Source organism: Phyllobates terribilis, unplaced genomic scaffold (genome assembly GCF_046119375.1).
Source record: "Phyllobates terribilis strain yellow unplaced genomic scaffold, ASM4611937v1 Scaffold_3__8_contigs__length_932513732, whole genome shotgun sequence".
In the NCBI taxonomy this organism is placed as follows: Eukaryota; Metazoa; Chordata; class Amphibia; order Anura; family Dendrobatidae; genus Phyllobates; species Phyllobates terribilis.
This window is the reverse complement of record NW_027362763.1, coordinates 881,525,726-881,546,007: the sequence shown is the minus strand read 5'-3', so window position 1 is coordinate 881,546,007 and position 20,282 is coordinate 881,525,726. Positions and strand designations below refer to the sequence as shown.

General features: G+C 44.7%; 1 protein-coding gene across 2 annotated transcripts in view; it reads left to right on the top strand.

The window, feature by feature from the left end:
- The window catches only part of LOC141258383 (visual pigment-like receptor peropsin), a 58,181-nt gene that overhangs the window by 11,581 nt on the left and 26,318 nt on the right, over positions 1-20,282 (top strand). For both annotated transcript variants that reach the window (XM_073673382.1, XM_073673381.1), the window contains exon 2: positions 15,798-16,003. In XM_073673382.1, coding sequence (XP_073529483.1) covers positions 15,798-16,003 — 206 coding nt within the window. The remainder of the gene's footprint in view (positions 1-15,797; positions 16,004-20,282) is intronic.

Genomic DNA, 20,282 nt, shown 5'->3' with positions numbered 1-20,282 from the left:
TTGTTTCGGACGCGGCAATACCAAATATGTGTACTTTTTTTATTTTTGCATAAATATACGGATGTATCGGTTTAACATTTTATTTATTTATTTTAATTTATTTTGTATTTTTTTTTTAACAGTTTCAAAACATTTTTTTTTACATTTTTACTTAGTCCCTGTATGGGACATTAATTTTTATTTTTCTGATCCCTGATCTCATGTAATGTAATAGACATATATTACATTACATGAGATCTTCACTGACTTTCACAGTCAGAGTCTCCTGCCAGGCTTCAGCTGCAGGCTGCAGGCTGAGCCAGGCAGGACACCATATATGGCAGAGCCGAAGGCGGTCATGTGACCTCCAGCTGCCATAGCAACGTCAGGTCCTGGAAGGTATAAGGGGGCCGTCAGAGAGGTAAGTGGACGACCCCCTCTCCTCCTGCTGTCTTCTATATGCCGCGATCACTATAGATCTTGGCATATAGAAGACAGCAAAGGGTTAACATCACTGGGACCTGATCCAATCAGGTCCCGATGATGTTCCCTGTCAGAGCTATCGCTCTGCACCGCTCCTGCAGCACTTGCAGGACCCTGGGGGTCCTGAGCGCTGCGGGACCACCCACCGTTTTTAAACGTCCGCGCTGCACAGAGCCCAGGCAGCGCGGACGTTTATCTACAGTGGGCGGTCGGGAAGCGGTTAAAGTACACTCTGCACCCCATCTTGACTGAAAAAAAAACAGAAATGTAGAAATGTATGCAAATTTATTAGAAAAGAAAAACTGAAATATCACATGGTCAAAAGTATGTCCTCTATCTTGGTATATGTCCCTTCATCATGGTATATGTCCCTTATCCTGGTATATGTCCCCCATCCTGTTAAAGGGGTTGTACACTACTATTTAAAATATGCCAAAGCGTTTTTATGTTGAAAAGCAACTTCTTTATAATTACCTCCCTCTGCCTTTTCTGCCTGTTAGCGGCGCTATCGGTGGCCGCTCACAGGCATCACGACAAGTGAGGCGTGACTCAGCGCTGGGATCGGCTGCTGGGTTGTGGCCGGGGTTACCCCACCGCGCCACACCCAGCATCCACCGCGCGCTTTCCCAATGAATGGAAAGAGGGATGGATACTGGGTATGATGAGCGGGGGTAACCCCGCCCACAACCCAGTAGCCACCATGGAACGCGGAAGAGAGAGACCCCCGGCTGCAGCCTGGACTTGTCGTGATGTCAGAGCCGGCTGCAGCCGGGGGTCTCATGATGTCTGTGAGCGGCCAGTGATAGCACCGCTCACATGCAGAAAAGGCAGAGGGAGGTATCTACAAAGAAGCTGCTTTTCATAATAAAAACGCTTTGGATATTTTAAATAGTAGTGGACAACTCCTTTAAATGTCCCTTAGCCTGGTATTTGTCCCTCATCCTGGTATATGCTCCCCATATGTTCAATGCATAGAAAAAAAATCAATAAATGCTTCTACTCACCTTCCCTCCACTCCAACACAGTGCTTCGTCCTATTTTGTGTGTTCAGAGCACAGCAGCGTGATGATTTCCCTGCTGTGCTGAACGGGTGGGCAGTGAGCGGTGATACTGATGACAGTATGCAATCACGTCTCCCCACGGATGACGCCGATACTCATCTCACCCCGGACCTCCACTCACTGACACCTCCTCTCACTGGCAGCTCCGATCATCACATGCACTGAGCAGTGTGGGCGATGACAGGAGGAAACTGCAGCCTACAGCATAAACTGCAGGCTACACAAATATGGCGCAAATCTCCTTCCACAGCTGTGACCTGGATAGGCCAGGTGGCATGCCCAGGTCACAGTTAGAGGCAGGAGGATCAGCCTCAATACAAGACATGTGGTCGTAAGGCGACTGCAGTCTCCTATGCCCAGGGGCTGCCATATTTAAGGTATGTGTTGTTCTCAGACATTTACACACCCCAAATGAAGCCCCCAGTGGCTGAAGTAAAAATTAATAAATAAAAACTATTAAAGTAGTTCATTTAATTTTGTATTAAAAATAATTGATTATTTAATAAAAAATTATTAATACAAAAAAAAATTGCGGCACCTTCTCTTTAAGTTGATAGTCATTCCCAGCACCAACCACTATATTTTTATGCCATATGTGATAAAGTAGGAATCTGAACAGATACAGAGATTTTAATTTAGTTCGACTTGTGTTTGTGGCACTAGTGTCATAATATACGGTAGATATTTTATTCTGCTCTTGACCTTCTTGCTATCTAATTTCTTCAGTTCCAATAATAGTAGTCTAATAATGAATACTGTGTATACAATGTCCTTATATCCAGGTATGTACAGAGCAGGGTATGTTCTTAATATTTTGCCCAAACCTGATTAAATTTCATTTTATTGTAATTAATATTATAAGCTACTGCACTAAGAGGGACAATTTTTGATGACTCTGCTGGTCTCAGTCAGTCATTGATAGTCCCTTACTATGATCGGGAGTAAAAAATACTTTGCTTAGGTTATTACAATAGTGCCTGATAGTGATGGGTGAACCTGTGGATGTTCGGTTACGGCGGGTTCGCCCGAACATTTAAAAAAAGTTCAGTTCGGGTACAGCTGGGGGCTTCTAGTCTCAGACTGGGAAGGGGTCATGAATATTGGCCCTCCCCAGCCAAAAAATAGCAGCCCGCAGCCACCCCAGAAAAGGTGCATCTATTAGATGTGCCAATTCTGGCACTTTGCCTGGGTCTTTACACTTGCCCTGGTGCGTGGCAAGTGGGGTAATATCTTTGGGGTTGATGTCAGCTGTTTAATGGCCGCTGACATCAAGCCGAGGAGTAGAAATGGAGAGGCGTCTATAAAATGCCCCCATTACTAACCCCATAATCATGTTGTAAAAAATACACAGCCAGAATAAAGTCCTTTAATTGAAAGAAGGACACAGACTCCTTTATTTTAAATGAATACTCCCCACCCTCTTTTACCCATTTTTTACTGTAAAATAAAAAATAATAAACTACCATATTCCTTACCTGTCAAATGAGAAAATAATCCATATCTGTCCCTCAAAGAACTCCAGCTCTGCTATATCTGGGTGGTTTGTTGAGCGGTGGCATGATGCAACAGCTCAACAAGCCAGCCAGAACACACTGAGACAGGAGCATGATTACTTTCCTGCAGTGTGTAGTGCAGATGTGAGAAAGGTAACCAGAGATCATAGCTAATGAACCCCAGTCACCTCAATGACATCACCGCTCGCTACGAGAGAAAGTTCTCATGCAGCGATCGGTGATGTGAGTAAGGTGACCAGGGTTCATCAGCTATGAATACTGGTGACCTTTCTCACATCAGCGCTATACACTGCAGGAGCATAATCACTCGCCTGTCTCAGTGTGTTTTGGCTCGTCTGGAAAGTGGTCGCATCACTGATGTGACCGCTCTCCAAATTATCTGGATCATCGTGGGACATGGCCATTAATGGATTATCGTGGACAGGTGAGGAATATGGTGTTTTATTATGCTTTGTGTTTTACAGTGGGACATGGGCATTAATGGATTATTGTCAGAAAGGTGAGTATAATTTAGCTTTTTTATTTTTTGTGAAAAAATGCGTAAAAGAGGGTGGGGAGTTTTTATTTAAAATAAAGGAGTCTGTGTCTTTCTTTCAATTAAAGGACTTTATTCTGGATGGGTATTTTTTACAACATGACTATGGGGTTAGTAATGGGGGTGTCTTATAGACGCCTCTCCATTACTAACCCCTGAGCTTGATGTCAGCGGCCATAAAACAGCTGACATCAACCCCAAAGCTATTACCTCACTTGCCACCGCACCAGGGCAAGTGGGACGAGCAAGGCAAAGCACCAGAACTGGCACATCTTATAGATGTGCCTGTTTTTAGAGCGGCTGCGTCCTTAAATTTTTAGGCAAGGGAGGGCCAATATCCATGGTCTCCCTTACCAGTCTGGGAATACCAGCCCCCAGTTGTCTGCTTTAGCTGGGCTGGTTGTCAAAAATGGGGGGACCCTATGCCTTTTTTTAAAAAAAATTATTTATTTAAATAATAAAAAAATATGGCGTGGGATCCCTCTATTTTTGATAACCAGCCAATATAAAGCTGACAGCAGGAGGTTGAAGCCTGCAGATGTTGGTTTTCCTTGCACTGGTTACCAAGAGTAGAAGAGACTCCTTGTAATTTTTTAAATGTTGTTTATTTATTGCACAGACGCCGGCTGATACTATCATCAGTCTAGCCTGCTCTTGCTGATATCAGCGACAGCGGGTGTAGGATGATGAGAGTAGTACTCTCATCAGCTGATGCCTGTGACAGGTGGTAACCTTTTTAACACCAGTCAGAGCTCGGACAGGCGGTAACGAACTTATCGCTGATCAGAGCGCCGGTGTTTTTCGCGTTGTCACACAGAAGACAGCATGGGCTTCTGAACCCGAACAATAACACGGACATCCTGGAGAAGTCCGTGTTTGGGGTCCGTGCACGGACACTAGGTGTTCGGTACGGACCTCGAACTTTACTAGTGTTCTGATAAAATGAGTTTTAATTAATTGCAAACCATTACTTTGGATACTTGCAAGGGTTTATTCCAAATTACTAAAATCATAAGTAAATAAACCTACAAATATATCATCAACAAAAAAGTACTATAGCCACAATTTGCACACAAAGGGGATAGACTAAAGCGATAGGAAAAAAAGTGCAAGGCATAAAGATATGAATAAAAAGTTGATTTTATTTCAACATTAATTAAAAAATGAATAAGTTAAAAAACATATACATGACACAAGACATTCATGGCTGGTGAGTACTATAATAACACAATAGACGCACAATATATATGTATCATTGGCGTCTATGCCTCATGCCGGGCAGAGACGCCTTTCCCCTCAACGCCGCAGGCCTGGTCCGGCGTCTTCCTGCTCGCCTGCTGCTGTGGCGCGCACCTCGTGCAGCTTCCCAGGCACTGTGCTTAGGGCGCGCATGCGCTCCCTCTTAAAAGGGCCGTGCACCGTCTTAAAGAGTCCCCGGCCAATGGCCGGAGGACTTCTCCTATATAAGGCACCTCCTCCAATATGGAGGTGCCTGTGCAAGGTTGTTGTTCCGTGTGCTAACACTTGCTTCAGCCCTCAGGTCCCGCTGCCAGTCAGACCAGCCCGCCAGTCTGTCTTACAGTCCAGCCCGCCAGTCTGTCTACTGTCCAGCCCGCCAGTCTGTCTAATTGTTCTGCTCGCCAGTCTGCCAGTTACCTGCCGTGCCCGCCAGCCTGCTTACCTGGAAGCACCTGCCAGTTACCTGCCATGTCCATCAGCCTGCCTACCTGGAAGCACCTGCCAGTTACCTGCCGTGCCCCCAGCCTGCCTACCTGGAAGCACCTGCCAGTAACCTGCCATGTCCGCCAGCCTGCCTACCCGGAGCACCTGTCTGGCTATCCGCCGTGCCCGCCTGCTTGCCTACCCGGAGCACCTGTCAGGCTAACCGCCGTGCCCACCTGCTTACCTACTCGGAACACCTGTCTGACTATCTGCCATTCCTGCCTGCAGAAGTACCCGGACTACCCGTCTGCCTTCTTGCTGTGCTCATCTGCTGTATGGGCCAGTTCCTGTCATCTGACCCGTGGGAGTCACCTGCTCTCACTTAAGGTCGGTCCCAGAGTGGCACCTGGTTCACCTGCCCGATCCCTCCCTGGTTCATGGAGTCGACTAAGCCACCATGTGACCTTGGTCAGGCCGAGTAGGCACTTAGTCACGCCCGTCGGGTCCCTCCTTACACCGAAGCACAGAGGTTCCAAAACCCGGACCCGTAACAGTTTGCACAGGCCATGGAACCCGGTGGCCCCCAGGCTCCTTCTCTCTCTGACCTGTACCAGGCGGTCTCGCGTCAGAGATCCCAACATGAAACTATCCTGTCCTATCTGCGGACTGTCAACTCCCGTCTGGACACGCTGTCCACCCCGTCTGTATCCGTCTCTAGCCGAGCGGCACCCGCTCCGGCGGCACCCCAACCCAGTGGCGATGTGGCACCCGGCTTTGGACCCCAGCTCTCTGCGCCTCCACGTTTTGGTGGTGACCCCGTTTTATGTCGGTGCTTCATAAATCAGTGCACCCTGCACTTTGAACTCTTGGCTCACCAGTTCACCTCCGACCGGGCCAAGGTGACATTCATCATGTCTCACCTCACCGGGAGGCAATGGCATGGCTAAACCCTATGTGGGAAAGGGGATCCCCTGGTGTCCAATCTTCTGGCTTTCCTCGCTGCCTTCCGGAAGGTCTTTGATGAGTCCAGACGAAAATCTTCTACAGCCTCCTCACTTCTCCGTCTCCGCCAAGGGAGTCTCACTGTGGGCCAGTATGTCATATGTTTCTGAACCCTTGCATCTGAACTTGCATGGAACAACAAGGCCCTGGTGTCCACCTTTTGGAGAGTCTTTCCGGATGGATCAAGGATGAACTAGCTGGTCGTGACATCCCTTCCACCCTGGATGACCTGGTGTCATTAGCTACCCGGATTGACATCCGTTTTCTGGAACGTGCCAAGGAGACTAACCGGGAGAGAAGATTTCCGTGTCTCGCTCCAACTTTCCAAAGGCCAGCCTCACAACCAGCAATTCCCCGGGCATGTTCGCCTGAGCCTATGCAAATTGACCAAACCAAGATGGTCAAGTCTCGCCTGGAGAAACGCCGAGCCGAGGGAAGTTGCTTCTACTGTGGCAGTATAGAGAATCTGATCCGGTCCTGCCCGGTGAGGTCCGGAAACTCCAGTGTCTAGGACCGCTCGGAGAGGCCATACTAGGCAAGAGTAAATCCTCTCCATCCTTGACTCTGTCTGTTTCTATTTCCAGTGGTGAGACCCGCTTCTTCGAGATCGTCCATCTGGATTCTGGAGCCGCTGGGAACCTCATTCAACTGGCTGTTGTGGAGCGGTATCAGATTCCTACCGTACGTCTGGCTGAACCATTGACGGTTGCCTCCGTGGATGGGAGGCTCCTTTAGGAAACCATCCTGCTTGTTACAGAACCTGTAACCCTTCAGGTGGGAATGCTGCACTCGGAGAAGATCTCCTTTCATGTGCTGTCTGGTCTCTCTCACTCCCTCTTGCTTGATCTACCCTGGTTACAAAGACATGAATCCGTCCTGAATTGGAGATCTGGAGAAGTGCTCCGTTGGGTCAGGAATGCCATGGGTCCTGTCTGGTTCCTGTTCGCCAAGCTCGACCCCCGTCCACTCCGGCTAATCTACCTGGTCTGCCGGCACCCTACTGGTCCTATGCGGACATCTTTGATAAAAAGGAAGCGGAGACACTACCACCTCATAGGCAATATGATTTCCCCATCGACCTGGTACCTGGTGCTTCTCCTCCCCGTGGGCGAATCTACTCCTTGTCGCTGGCTGAGACCCGGCCCATGTCTGAGTACATTGAAGAGAATCTTGCTAGGGGATTTATCCAGAAATCCACCTCTCCGGCTGGAGCAAGATTCTTCTTTGTCAAGAAGAAAGACGGCTCTCTACGTCCCTGTATCAATTACAGGGGCCTTAACCAGATTACCATCAAAAATAAGTACCCCCTGCCTCTCATCTCGGAGCTGTTTGACCGTCTTAAAGGCGCGAAGATCTTCACCATGCTCGATCTTCGTGGGGCGTACAATTTGGTCTGGATCCGCCAGGGAGACGAGTGGAAGATGGCATTCAACACCCGGGATGGTCACTACAAATACCACGTGATGCCCTTTGGTCTCTGTAATGCTCCAGCCGTCTTCCAGGAGCTGGTTAACGACATCTTCCATGATCTCCTGTATTCTTGCATGGTGGTGTACCTGGACGATATCTTGGTTTTCTCTCCGGATCTACCCTTACACCGGAGGGATGTTCGTCAGGTTCTGCAAAGGCTCCGGAAGACTCGCCTATACGCTAAATTCGAGAAATGCCTCTTTGAGCAGACCTCTCTGCCGTTCCTGGGCTATATTATCTCAGAGACAGGTCTGCGGATGGATCCCGAGAAAGTGTCTGCCGTCTTAAAGTGGCCCTGACCGGAGGGGTTGAAGGCGATTCAGGGATTCCTGGGCTTCGCAAACTACTACCGCCTCTTCATTCCTCATTTCTCATCCTGGACGGCTCCCATCTCTGCACTCACCCGTAAAGGAGCAAATCCCAGGGAATGGACTTCCGAAGCGGAGAAGGCCTTCATCTCCGTTAAACAAGCCTTCTCTTCCGCTCCTGTGCTGCACTGTCCGGATTGCAACAAGCAGTTCTTCCTGGAGGTTGATGCTTCCTCCTCTGGAGCCGGAGCGGTGCTCACCCAGAAATCCTCGTCCGGGAGAATGGTAACCTGCGGCTTCTTCTCTAAGCTCTTCTCCTCATCCGAGCACAACTACTCCATAGGAGATCATGAGCTGCTGGCCATCAAATTAATGCTGGAGGAGTGGTGCTACTTGCTGGAAGGGGCTCTGCACCTGGTGGTCATCTACACTGATCACAAAAGCCTCGCTTATTTGCAGAACGCCCAAAGACTAAATCCGTTTCAGGTCAGGTGTTCTCTATTGTTTGCCCGATTCTGCTTCACTCTACATTACCGCCCGGTGGACAAGAACATTAAAGCTGATGCTCTATCCTGCTCATTTCTGTGTTCTGACCAAGAGGCGGAGCTTCTACATATCATTAACCCCTCCAAAGTAATGACTGTTGCTCCGTTTGACCTGTCTCATCTTCCACCCAGTAAGACCTTTGTAGCGGTTCCGGATCGAAAGAAGGTTCTACTCTGGGGCCATTCATCCAAACTAGCCGGTCATGCTGGCCAGAGGAAGACCTTTCTGCTCGTCGCCCGACATTACTGGTGGCCTTCCCTGCTCAAGGATATTGCGGACTTTGTCGCGGCTTGTTCCTCTTGTGCCCGTAACAAGGTTCCCAGGCACCTTCCAGCCGGCCGTCTTCATCCTCTTTCTGTGCCTTCCCCTCCGTGGCAACATATTGCAATCAACTTCATCACGGATCTCCCTGTTTCTGCCGGTTGTACAGTCATTTGGGTGGTCGCTGACCGCTTTTCTAAAATGGCCCACTTCATCCCTCTGCCTGGTCTTCCATCTGCATCTGTGCTGCCTAAGAACTTCATCCATCACATCTTCCGTCTTCACGGCACACCCCTTCACATTGTGTCTGATCACAGAGTTCAGTTCACTTCGCGCTTCTGGAGAGCTACGTGCAAGCTGCTGGATGTCTCTTTGGATTTCTCTTCTGCCTTATCATCCTCAGTCCAATGGTCAAGTGGAATGTATCAACGTTTTTTGTGGTCTACGGTCGACACCCCCGGATTCCGTTTCCCATCTCCTCTTCAGTGGACAATCCTGCCGCGGAGTCCCTCGTCAGTGAATTTTCGGCTATTTGGGAAGACACAAGATCTGCACTTCTTCAGTCCTCCGAGCAGATGAAGAGACATGCTGATAAAAGACGTCAGGATCCGCCTCAATTCCGTCTGGGAGACAAGGTCTGGCTTTCCTCCAAATATGTCCTTCTCAAAATACCTTCTTATAAGTTGGGTCCACGGTTCATCGGTCCGTTCGAAGTTCGGAACCAAATCAATCCCGTGGCCTACAAGCTGAAACTCCCGGTCACCTTACGGATTCCCAACTCCTTTCATGTATTCCTCCTTAAACCAGTTGTACTTAATTCCTTCTCTGACGATCCAGGTACCACTCCAGCTCCAGTCTCCGCTGAGGACGTCTTTGAGGTAGAAAACATTTTGGCCACCAAGAGGGTAAGAGGAAAGACTTTCTTTCTTGTGGATTGGAAGGGGTTTGGCCCGGAGGAGAGGTCTTGGGAACCCAGGGAGAACATTCATGCCCCTCATCTTCTTAAAAAATTTCTTGTGGGCCTAAAGAAGGGGGGGGGGGGCGTAAATGGGGGATACTGTAGCATTGGCGTCTGCCTCCTGCCAGGCAGAGACGCCGTTCCCCTCACCGCCGCGGTCCTGGTCCGGCATCTTTCTGCTCCCCTGCTGCTGTGGCGCGCACCACGCTAAGCTTCCTGGGCACTGTGCTTAGGGCGCACGCGTGCGCGCTCCCTCCCTCTTAAAGGGACCGCGCGCCATCCTAAAGAGTCCCCGGCCAATGGCCAGAGGACTTCTCCTATATAAGGCACCTCCTCCAATATGAAGGTTCCTGTGCAAGGTTGTTGTTCCGTGTGCTAACACTTGCTTCAGCCCTCAGGTCCCGCTGCCAGTCAGTCCAGCCCGCCAGTCTGTCTACTGTCCAGCCCACGAGTCTGTCTAATTGTTCTGCTCCCCAGTCTGCCAGTTACCTGCCGTGCCCGCCAGCCTGCTTACCTGGATGCACCTGCCAGTTACCTGCCGTGTCCACCAGCCTGCCTACCTGGAAGCACCTGCCAGTTACCTGCTGTGCCTGCCAGCCTGCCTACCTGGGAGCACCTGCCAGTTACCTGCCGTGCCCACCAGTCTGCCTACCCGGAGTACCTGTCTGGCTATCCGCCGTGCCCGCCTGCTTGCCTACCCGGAGAACCTGTCTGACTATCTGCCATTCCTGCTTGCAGAACTACTCGGACCACCCATCTGCCTTCCTGCCGTGCTCATCCGCTGTACGGGTCAGTTCCTGTCATCTGACCCGTGGGAGTCACCTGCTCTCACACAAGGTCGGTTCCAGAGTGGCACCTGGTTCACCTGCCCAGTCCCTCCCTGGTTCACGGAGTCGACTAAGCCGCCGTGTGACCTTGGTCAGGCCGAGTAGGCACTTAGTCACGCCCCTCTGGTCCCTCCTTACACCGAAGCACAGAGGTTCCACCACCCGGACCGGTAACAATATACAATCAAATACAAACAGGAAGAGAGTACATACATATCTTACAGAGGGATACCAATATAATAAAGGTTTTGAGGTACACTACATGTAAATAGTGATTCAAAACCAATCAATTAGCACAGGTAATTTAATATATTTCCATAAGTATGGGGCGTAGAGACATGCACAGTGGCAATAGAGAAAGCGTAACAAAACTCACCAGATCATGAGGAACTGCGCTCGAAGTGCGTTTTGCATCTAGCTTCGTCAAGGAGTCACAGGGCATTGACAAAGCTAGATGCGAAATGTACGTTGGGTGCTGTTCCTCATGGTCTGGTGAGATTTGTCACCCTTTCTCTATTGCCACTGTGCATGTCTCTACACCCCTTACTTCTGAAAATATATTAAATTATCCTGTGGTCATTTATTCTTTTTGAATCACTATTTACATGTAGTGTACCTCAAAACCTTTATTATATTGGTTTCCGTCGGTAACATATGATTGTACCCTCTTCCAATTTGTATTTGATTATATATATATATTGTGGGTCTGTTATGTTATTATAGTACTCACCAGCCATGAATGTCTTGTGTCATCTATATGTTGTTTAACTTATTCATTTTTTAATTGAATTGAAGGGGCACATTTATAAGATTATCTCAGGACAGGAACATCTTTTTAACCCCTTTACTACCCAAGGTGGTTTGCACGTTAATGACCAGGCCAATTTTTACAATTCTGACCACTGTCACTTTATGAATTAATTACTCTGGAACGCTTCAACGGATCACCCTGATTCTGAGATAGTTTTTTTCGTGACATATTGTACTTCATGATTGTGGTAAAATTTCTTTGATATCACTTGCGTTTATTTTGCAATTTTCAAAATTTGAACTTTTATGCCCTTAAATAAGAGAGATATGTCACACAAAATAGTTAATAAATAACATTTCCCACATATCTACTTTACATCAGCACAATTTTGGAATCAACAGGTTTTTTTATTAGGGAGTTATAAGGGTTAAAAATTGACCAGTGATTTCTCATTTTTCCAACAAAATTTACAAAACCATTTTTTTAGGGACCACATGACATTTGAAGTTACTTTGAGGGGCCTTTATGACAGAAAATACCCAAAAGTGATACCATTCTAAAAACTGCACCCCTCAAGGTTCTTAAAACCACATTCAAGAAGTTTATTAACACTTCAGGTGCTTCACAGGAATTTTATAATGTGGAAGAAAAAAATTAACATTTAACTTTTTTCACAAATTTTTTTTTTATTTTCGCACGAAACAGGAAAAAATGGACCCCAAAATTTGTTGTGCAATTTCCCCTGAAATGCAGATACCCCATATGTGTGGAAAAAAACACTGTTTGGGCGCACGGCAGGGTTCAGAAGGGAAGGAGAGCCATTTGACTTTTTGAATGTAAAATTTGCTTGAATAATTAGCCGACGCCATGTTGTGTTTGGGGAGCTCCTGATGTGCCTGAACACCATTTTGGAAACTAGACCCCTCAGGGAACTTATCTAGATGTGTGGTGGGCACCTTGAACCCTCAGGTGCTTCACAGAAGTTTATAACATTGAGCCGTAAAAATACAATTTTAAAGTTTTTCCCACAAAAATGTTTTTCAGCCCCCAATTTTGCATTTTCATAAGGGTAACAGGAGAAATTGCACCATGCAGTTTGTTGTGCAATTTCTCCTGAGTAAGCAGATACCCCATATGTGGGGGAAAACCACTGTTTGGGCGCATGGCAGGGTTCGGAAGGGAAGGAGCACTATTTGACTTTTTGAATGTAAAACTTGCTTGAATAATTAGCGGACGCCATGTTGCGTTTGGAGAGCCCCTGATGTGCCTAAACAGTGGCTCCCCCCACAAGTGATACCATTTTGGAAACTAGAACCCTCAGGAAACTTATCTAGATGTGTGGTGAGCACCCTGAACCCCCAAGTGCTTTACAGAAGTTTATAACATGGAGGCGTGAAAATAAAAAATCAAACTTTTTCCACAAAAATGATGTTTTAGCCCCAAATTTTTCATTTTCACAAGGGTAAGAGGAGAAAATGGACCCCAAAAACTTTTGTGCAATTTCTCCTGAGTACGCAAATACCCCATATGTGGGGAAAATACAGTGTTTGGGCGCACAGCAGAGTTCAGAAGAGAAGGAGCACTGTGTGTGTGACTTTTTGAACGCAAAATTGGCTGGAATTGAGAACGGACGCCATGTCGCGTTTGGAGAGCCCCTGATGTGCCCAAATAGCAGAAAACCCCCACAAGTGACCCCATTTTGGAAACTACACCCCTCAAGGAATTTATCAAGCGGTATAGTGAACATTTTGAACCCAGAGGTACGACACAGAATTTGATAACATTAGGTCATCATATTGAATAAGTTGTCATTAGTCTTGAGCGCAAGTGCTCGCTACTAGAGTTTGCATCGGGTACTCAGGTATGCACCATGTATCACACATGCTCGAGTGAAATGCTCGAGTCCCCGCCCGCATGTTTCACGGCTATTAGGCACCCAAAAAAAACATGCGGGGATCGCTTGTGCATGGCAGGCAATCCCCGCAAGTTTTTTTGGGCTGCGTAGCATATGGGGTGGAGACTCGAGCATGTCACTCGAGCACCTGCGATACTCAGTGCATACCCGAGCACCCGATGCAAACTCAAGTATCGAGCACTTGCGCTCAACACTAGTCGCCATATCATCTTTTTTTTTTACTTTTGAAAAAAATCCTAACCCTAACCCCAACCCTAATACAACCCTAACCTTAATACAAACCTAACCCTAGCCCAACCCTAACCCTAGCCCAACCCTAACCATAGCCTAACCCTAACCGTAGCCCAACCCTAACCCTAGCCCAACCCTAATTCTAACCCCAACCCTAACCCTAGCCCAACCCTAACCCTAGCCCAACCCTGACCTCAACCCCAACCCCAACCCTAGCCCAACCCTAACCCTAGCCCAACCCTAACCCTAGCCCAACCCTAATCCTAACCCCAACCCCAACTCTAACCCTAGCCCAACCCTAACCCTAACCCCAACCCCAACCCTAAACCTAGCCTAACCTTAACCCTAGCCCAACCCTAACTCTAGCCCAACCCTAACCCTAGCCCAAGCCTAATACAACCTCAACCCTAATACAACCCGAACCCTTACCCTAACCCTAACCACAACCCTAACCCTAGCACAACCCTAACCCTAGCCCTAGATTTTATTTTTTACGCCGTTCCTTGTGCGGTATAAGTGATTAGAAGAGTTTATTCTTCGGGTCGGTGCGATTACAGCGATACCAGAATCATATCGGGTTTTTATGATTGACAGCTGTCACACACTAAAAGACGCATTTTTTTGCAAAATCTAGTTTTTGCATCGCCATATTTTGAGAGCTATAATTTTTCCATATTTTGGCAGACAGAGTCATGTCATGGCTTGTTTTTTGCGGTATGAGTTGACGTTTTTATTGGTACCATTTTCAGGCATGTTACATTTTTTGATCGCTTTCTACTTTGATTTTTGGGAGGCAAAATGGGTCAGTACGTTTACAACGGTACCATATTTATATAGTTTTTCTATGTTTTGGCGCTTTTACACAATAAAAGCTATTTTATAGAAAAAATTATTTTTTTGCATCTCTTTATTCTGAGAGCTATAACTTTTTTATTTTTCGGCTGATGGAGCTGTATGGCAGCTTGTTTTTTGCGGGACAAGATGACGTTTTCAGTGGTACCATTTTTATTTATATTCGTATTTTTTATCACGTTTTATTCCATTTTTCGTTTGGTGGTATGATGATAAAGCATTGTTTTTTGCTTCATTTTTTATTTTTATTTTTTACCGTGTTCACTAAAGGGGTTAACTAGTGGGACATTTTTATAGGTCAGGTCGTTCTGAACGCGGCGTTACCAAATATGTGTGCTTTTGTTTTTTTTTGTTTTTTTCATAATAATATTTATTGATGGGTACATTATATTTTTATTTTTGGAGGATTATTTTTTATTTTTTTTTAATATTTTTACAATTTTTTTTTCCATTTTTTCACACTTTTTTTTTACTTTTATACTTTGTCCCACTATGGGACTTTCACTTTTTTTTACTCTGATCGCCTGTATAGCATAGGGATGGAGCACCATCCCTGTGCTATACAGGCTGTCAGCGCTGCAGATGCAGAAGATACTTTGGATATGTACTGCGGGACAGCTCCCAGCACATAGAACCGGGTGTCAGCTGTGACAATCCGCTGACACCCGGCGGTGATCACGCCCGTACAGCCTGTGTGCGGGCAAAATCAACAGGGCGTACTAATACGTACCAGGCTCTTAAGTCCCAGGGCGCAGATATTTATTAGTACGCCCTGGGCTTTAAAGGGGTTAAACACATCAAATTATGGAACTTATTTTTATTCCAAGATGTATTGATGAAAATCAACTTTGCTCGTGGGACAACCTCTTTCAAGCAATGCCTACACGGCGACTTATTGCGCGACACTGAAATTGTAGTGTTGCATTGCGAGTCGACATCACATCTCAAGATTTCCTATGGAGTCAGACTGCAACCTGAGAAACAAATGTAACATATGTTTCCAAATTTGTTGAAATTTGTGTCGCAAGTCTCCCACAACTTTCTTGTCATAGACTTCAGTACAAGTCACATACCATTGTAACTTTGACAAAATCACAGTTTTAAAATAGTCACCAACAGCAAGTTGCAGACATGTTGCACAAATTGTAGCCAAAGCTTTAATGTTACTTTTTGATGAAATTTATTAAATTATGGGTGCATACTTTGTCCCGTTTTCCCAGTTAGATTTTTGCATTATTTTACTGTTATTGATACATTGTAAGAGGCTGAAAGGTAAGTACAGTACATGTATAATATAGGTTTACAATATTCCTCAGCTACTACAGTATTACATCTGCTCATTCATCACCTTCACTAAAACTCAAATTATCACCATTAACTATTACTTATTAATGATTATTACATATTATTAATTATTAACACATCATACGTTTCATTTTCAGGATGGATGTCATGGTTTGGAAACAGTATTGTCATTTTCATATTGTACAAGCAGAGGAGCAGTTTGCTGCCCACAGATTACCTGACTTTTAACCTGGCAGTTTCAGATGCCAGTGTCTCTGTGTTTGGCTACTCCAGAGGCATCATAGAAATCTTTAATGTTTTTAGAGATGATGGATTTCTAATAACCTCAATATGGACATGCCAGGTAAGAAAGTAAAGCATGAACCTAGCTGTGAATGTATTGGAATCTCCTCTCCTATTTATTTTACAGTAATTTGGGGATCAGATGTCAAAGAATCTTATATATTTTATGACTGGCTATAAGGGAACTGTAATCTCAACAAACTTCACATAAATTAATAATACAGGTGAATATAATAAACTTTGTAACATATCTTGTCAGAGATATCTGTTTTATTCCCCCCTTACCAGCCACTTCTTTCCCTTGTCATTGCCTCCTATATTTATCATAAACTCTGATAAAAAATAGCACAACTCCCTCTTGGACTGTTAGCTCACTGTGGGGTCATGCTACTTAGTCCATTATACTCTATGGACAAGAAAGTCAAAAGGAGGAGTGAGGAGCAGAGTGAGGAAACAGGCAGAGCAAGACACAGGAAGATTGCTGAGCTTTCTAAAATCCTTTACCACGCATGAGAGCATGATTCTCATCAACAGAGCTCAGGACTGCTGTATAAATTACTCCATGCTGCTGTTGCTTGTCTCTGTGTGCTAAAAAATGAATGAAGAGCAGGAATTCATCTATATATGCTGCTGTGTAAGAGAGAAATCACAGCAGCTATTCTTCTCCTACCAGCTCAAAGTCAATTACAAACAAAAGGTATTTTATACTACTATTTGACCCCCTTTCATATGTACCATATCCAGGGCATAGCTAGCCATAGTTAAGTGGCCTAAACCCACCCATGTCTTTCCATATGACCCCACTTCCTGCCATTTAAAAAAATGTATTCATACATAATTATCATGTACCAGGCCTAAATATTACCTACAGTATATACAGTACTACAATACACTATATAAAGACCAATATTACCAAAATTATCACTATGCAAAGCACAAATAATACCACCACATGATGACCACTACCATTACCACTACATAGTGAATAAATAATATTATTACCATACCCCTGCAGAACAATATACACGCTGGCTGTACAAAGACCAATATTACCAATTATACCACCATACATCTATCACTGCATAATGACTGAATTGCACCACCAATCTATTATATATAAAACATTACATTAAAAAGATATTAAAAAGATATTATCCACATACAGTGACCAGATAGTGATTACAGCTCAGTTATATACAGTATTCGTCACCTACAGGTGACGTTCTTTCTGGTTCGGGTGGTTCACTTTTATAACCTTTCCAATCTTTTCCATCTAGCGGAAAAATTGATGGGACAACTTCTTCCAGTCAAGACTCATCTGCAGAATTTATAAGAAAGACACATTTGACTTCTCAGATTTCCTACACTGTCCCCATCGAATCCCAACCTAAACTCCTCATTCTAGCTACACCTGCTGCATGGAACAGTGAACCCAATAATTCAAAAATTGTATCACTAGTATTATTATTTCCTTTCCCTAAAAAAGCTATACATACAATGCACCTGATAGAGTGTGCATCTAAAAATAATAGTGTCCTATGGAAAGTAAAAGTACTCTCCACTGTGCTATCTAGAAAATAATACTAAGGCTATGTGCCCATGATGCAGAAATGCTGCATATTTTTTCTGCTTCTCCCTGGCAGGAAAAATGCATGCGGATTTTACATGCGGTTTTCCCGCCTGGTAGAAGCGTTTGTCAAGCATTTTTGTATGCATTTCTGCATGTGGGTTATCAAGCTCTTTTCCAAGCGATTTTAGCAACACTTGGAAAACTGCTTGACAACTTGGTCACACTATATAAATCCATGCAACCGGCATGGATTTATATAGTTTAACCAAGTAATAGTTAAAAGAAAAGAATAAGAATGGTAAAAAAATAAAAAATAAAGATTATACTTACCTTCTGATGTCCCCCGGCGTTTTCTCCGCCGCGTCCGGTCTGTTGTATGGGTCGCGGTGGTGTAAAGGACCTGCGATGACATCATTGACTAAATGACGTCATGGCAGGTCCTCACACCACCGCGACCCATACAGGAGATCGGACGCATCGCTGAGGAGGCTGGGGGCCATCGGAAGGCAGGTATAATCTTTATTTTTTATTTTAAATTCTTTTTTTTACAGGTACTATGGTACCCGGGTCTGGAGGAGAGTGTCCTCTTCTCCAAACCCGGGTACCATTCACACATAGAATCGCTTAATATCCGTGTGTGCAAATGTGCTGACACGGATATTAAGCGTTTCAATGCAAGTCAATGGCGGCAATTACGCTGCGTGTCCGCAAAATTAATGGACATGCTGCGTATTTTTCCGCAATGATAATCCGCAGCGGAAATTTCCGCAGCATGTGTACAGCACAATCGGATTATCATTGGGGACCATGGGGCACGTATTACCAAGCATTTTTTAAGCGTTTTTGCTGCGGAAATTCCACGGCAAAAACGCTTGAAAAACGCATAGTGGGCACGCAGCCTAACCCTTTTTGTCCTTGAACAGTAATAATGTCCCATATGCTTCTTTGAAGGTTATAGTACCCCAATGCCCCCTTCAAGTAATAACAACCACTGAGTCCATACATAAAAGTCATGGGGCCACATAGCAAATGTCCTAATTAGGACCTACATAACAAAAACTAAATGTGACAGAGTAGGTGTGGTCACAGCTCATAGGCACAATCACAGAAGGTCATACTTCCAAATTTTTAAAGACAGAGTTAGGGATGTATATTACAGCACTTGCACAGTAATTTTGCCCATATTGAAGCCCCCTAGTGTACTCAAATACTACAATACCTATTTAACAGCCCTTTTCGAGTAAGATGTTCTCTAAAATGAACCACACACACAGTATGATACTGCTACAGTGCCCCTTCACAGTATGGTGTCCCCTGTCATCCCCCAAAGTGTGATGTCCCCACGATCCCCCTAAGCACTGACAATCAGATAGCTAAGCACTACAAGTTAAATCAATGGAATGTGTCAGGAATTTTTTAGTACATGAAATCTTAAGGGGTTCATACACCTTAGACAGCTGTTGGCATGCATTCGGAATCAAATTCAATATCCTCAATCCTTTTTACCCCAGACATCATCTGTCCAGAAGGGTCAAGATATCCCACCTTTTCTAATATGGATGGGACCTCAAGAGGTTGAAGCGCCACTCTTAATTCTGAACATTAATGTTAGCCATGAGATTTTCTGATACATACCTCTGACATGTCAAGTAATCATTTTTGCCTGGATTTCCCCTTTAATTCCCAGGCAATATTACATTACATGAGTTGTACATATACTGTAAAAATTCATGAACACTTGACTAAGCAGTTTCCTCCTTTACACAAGCAAACAAGGTTTGGAAGCCATTTAAGAATGCCAAAGTGTTACTATTCGTTACAAGGTCCATTTTTAGATACTAAGTCATTATCTGGAAAGCAGCAACAGAAATGTCTTTGATTACAGAACAATAAAGTGCCCTCTCTGCTACTGAGAAGGAAATAAAACTCAGCAAAACCAATTGACAAAAAAATCGGATGTGGTTTCTGTGACTTGTGCAGCAGCTTTATTAGCAGATAATGGAAGGATTAGAGCTGCAGACTAAGTTGACATACAATAGCTACTTTGGCAATCTGTTTTCAATCCATTCTAACTCTGTTAAAAAGGGATTAGGGGAGAAATGTTGGTAAAATATTCAATGACAGCTGAGATGTGATAAATAAACAGGAGCAAAGTGCAAAGCATTGAGCAAAGTAAAATACATTATGCATGGATGAAACAAGTATCAGGATATGTGAACATGTTAAGTGTTTGCAACAGATTTTTGTGTGGGCAGTAAAAACGCTGTGTAAAATATGCATGTTTTTTTACATTTTTTTTTACATGTTTTTGTTGCAAAAATGCTAAAAGAATTGACATGCTGCATATTTAAAGAAACGCTTTGGTGGTTTAAAGCCACAAGGAAAAAAATAAGCTGCACGTGCATGAGTTTTCAGAAATCTTTCACGTCGCTAGTACTGCAAAACTCTGTGTTTTTTCCAAAAATGTATGGGGGAAAAAAAACAGTAAAAACATTGTCTAAACAAACTCTTACCGTACATTAATTTCACTGGAATCATTTTCTATTGCTTTCCATATATTAATTTTGCCTCATCAGGAATTCACACATCAAATAATGAAATATTAAAATACTTATATAGAATATATACAATATAGAAATTTGGATCCCAAATAAATAGGTCACAGCACACTGCTTATAAAGTAGATATAGTTAAAGAGAATCTTTCACTAGCTTTTTGTTACATCGTCTGAGAGCAGCATGATGTAGGCAAAGGGAAGCTGAATACAATG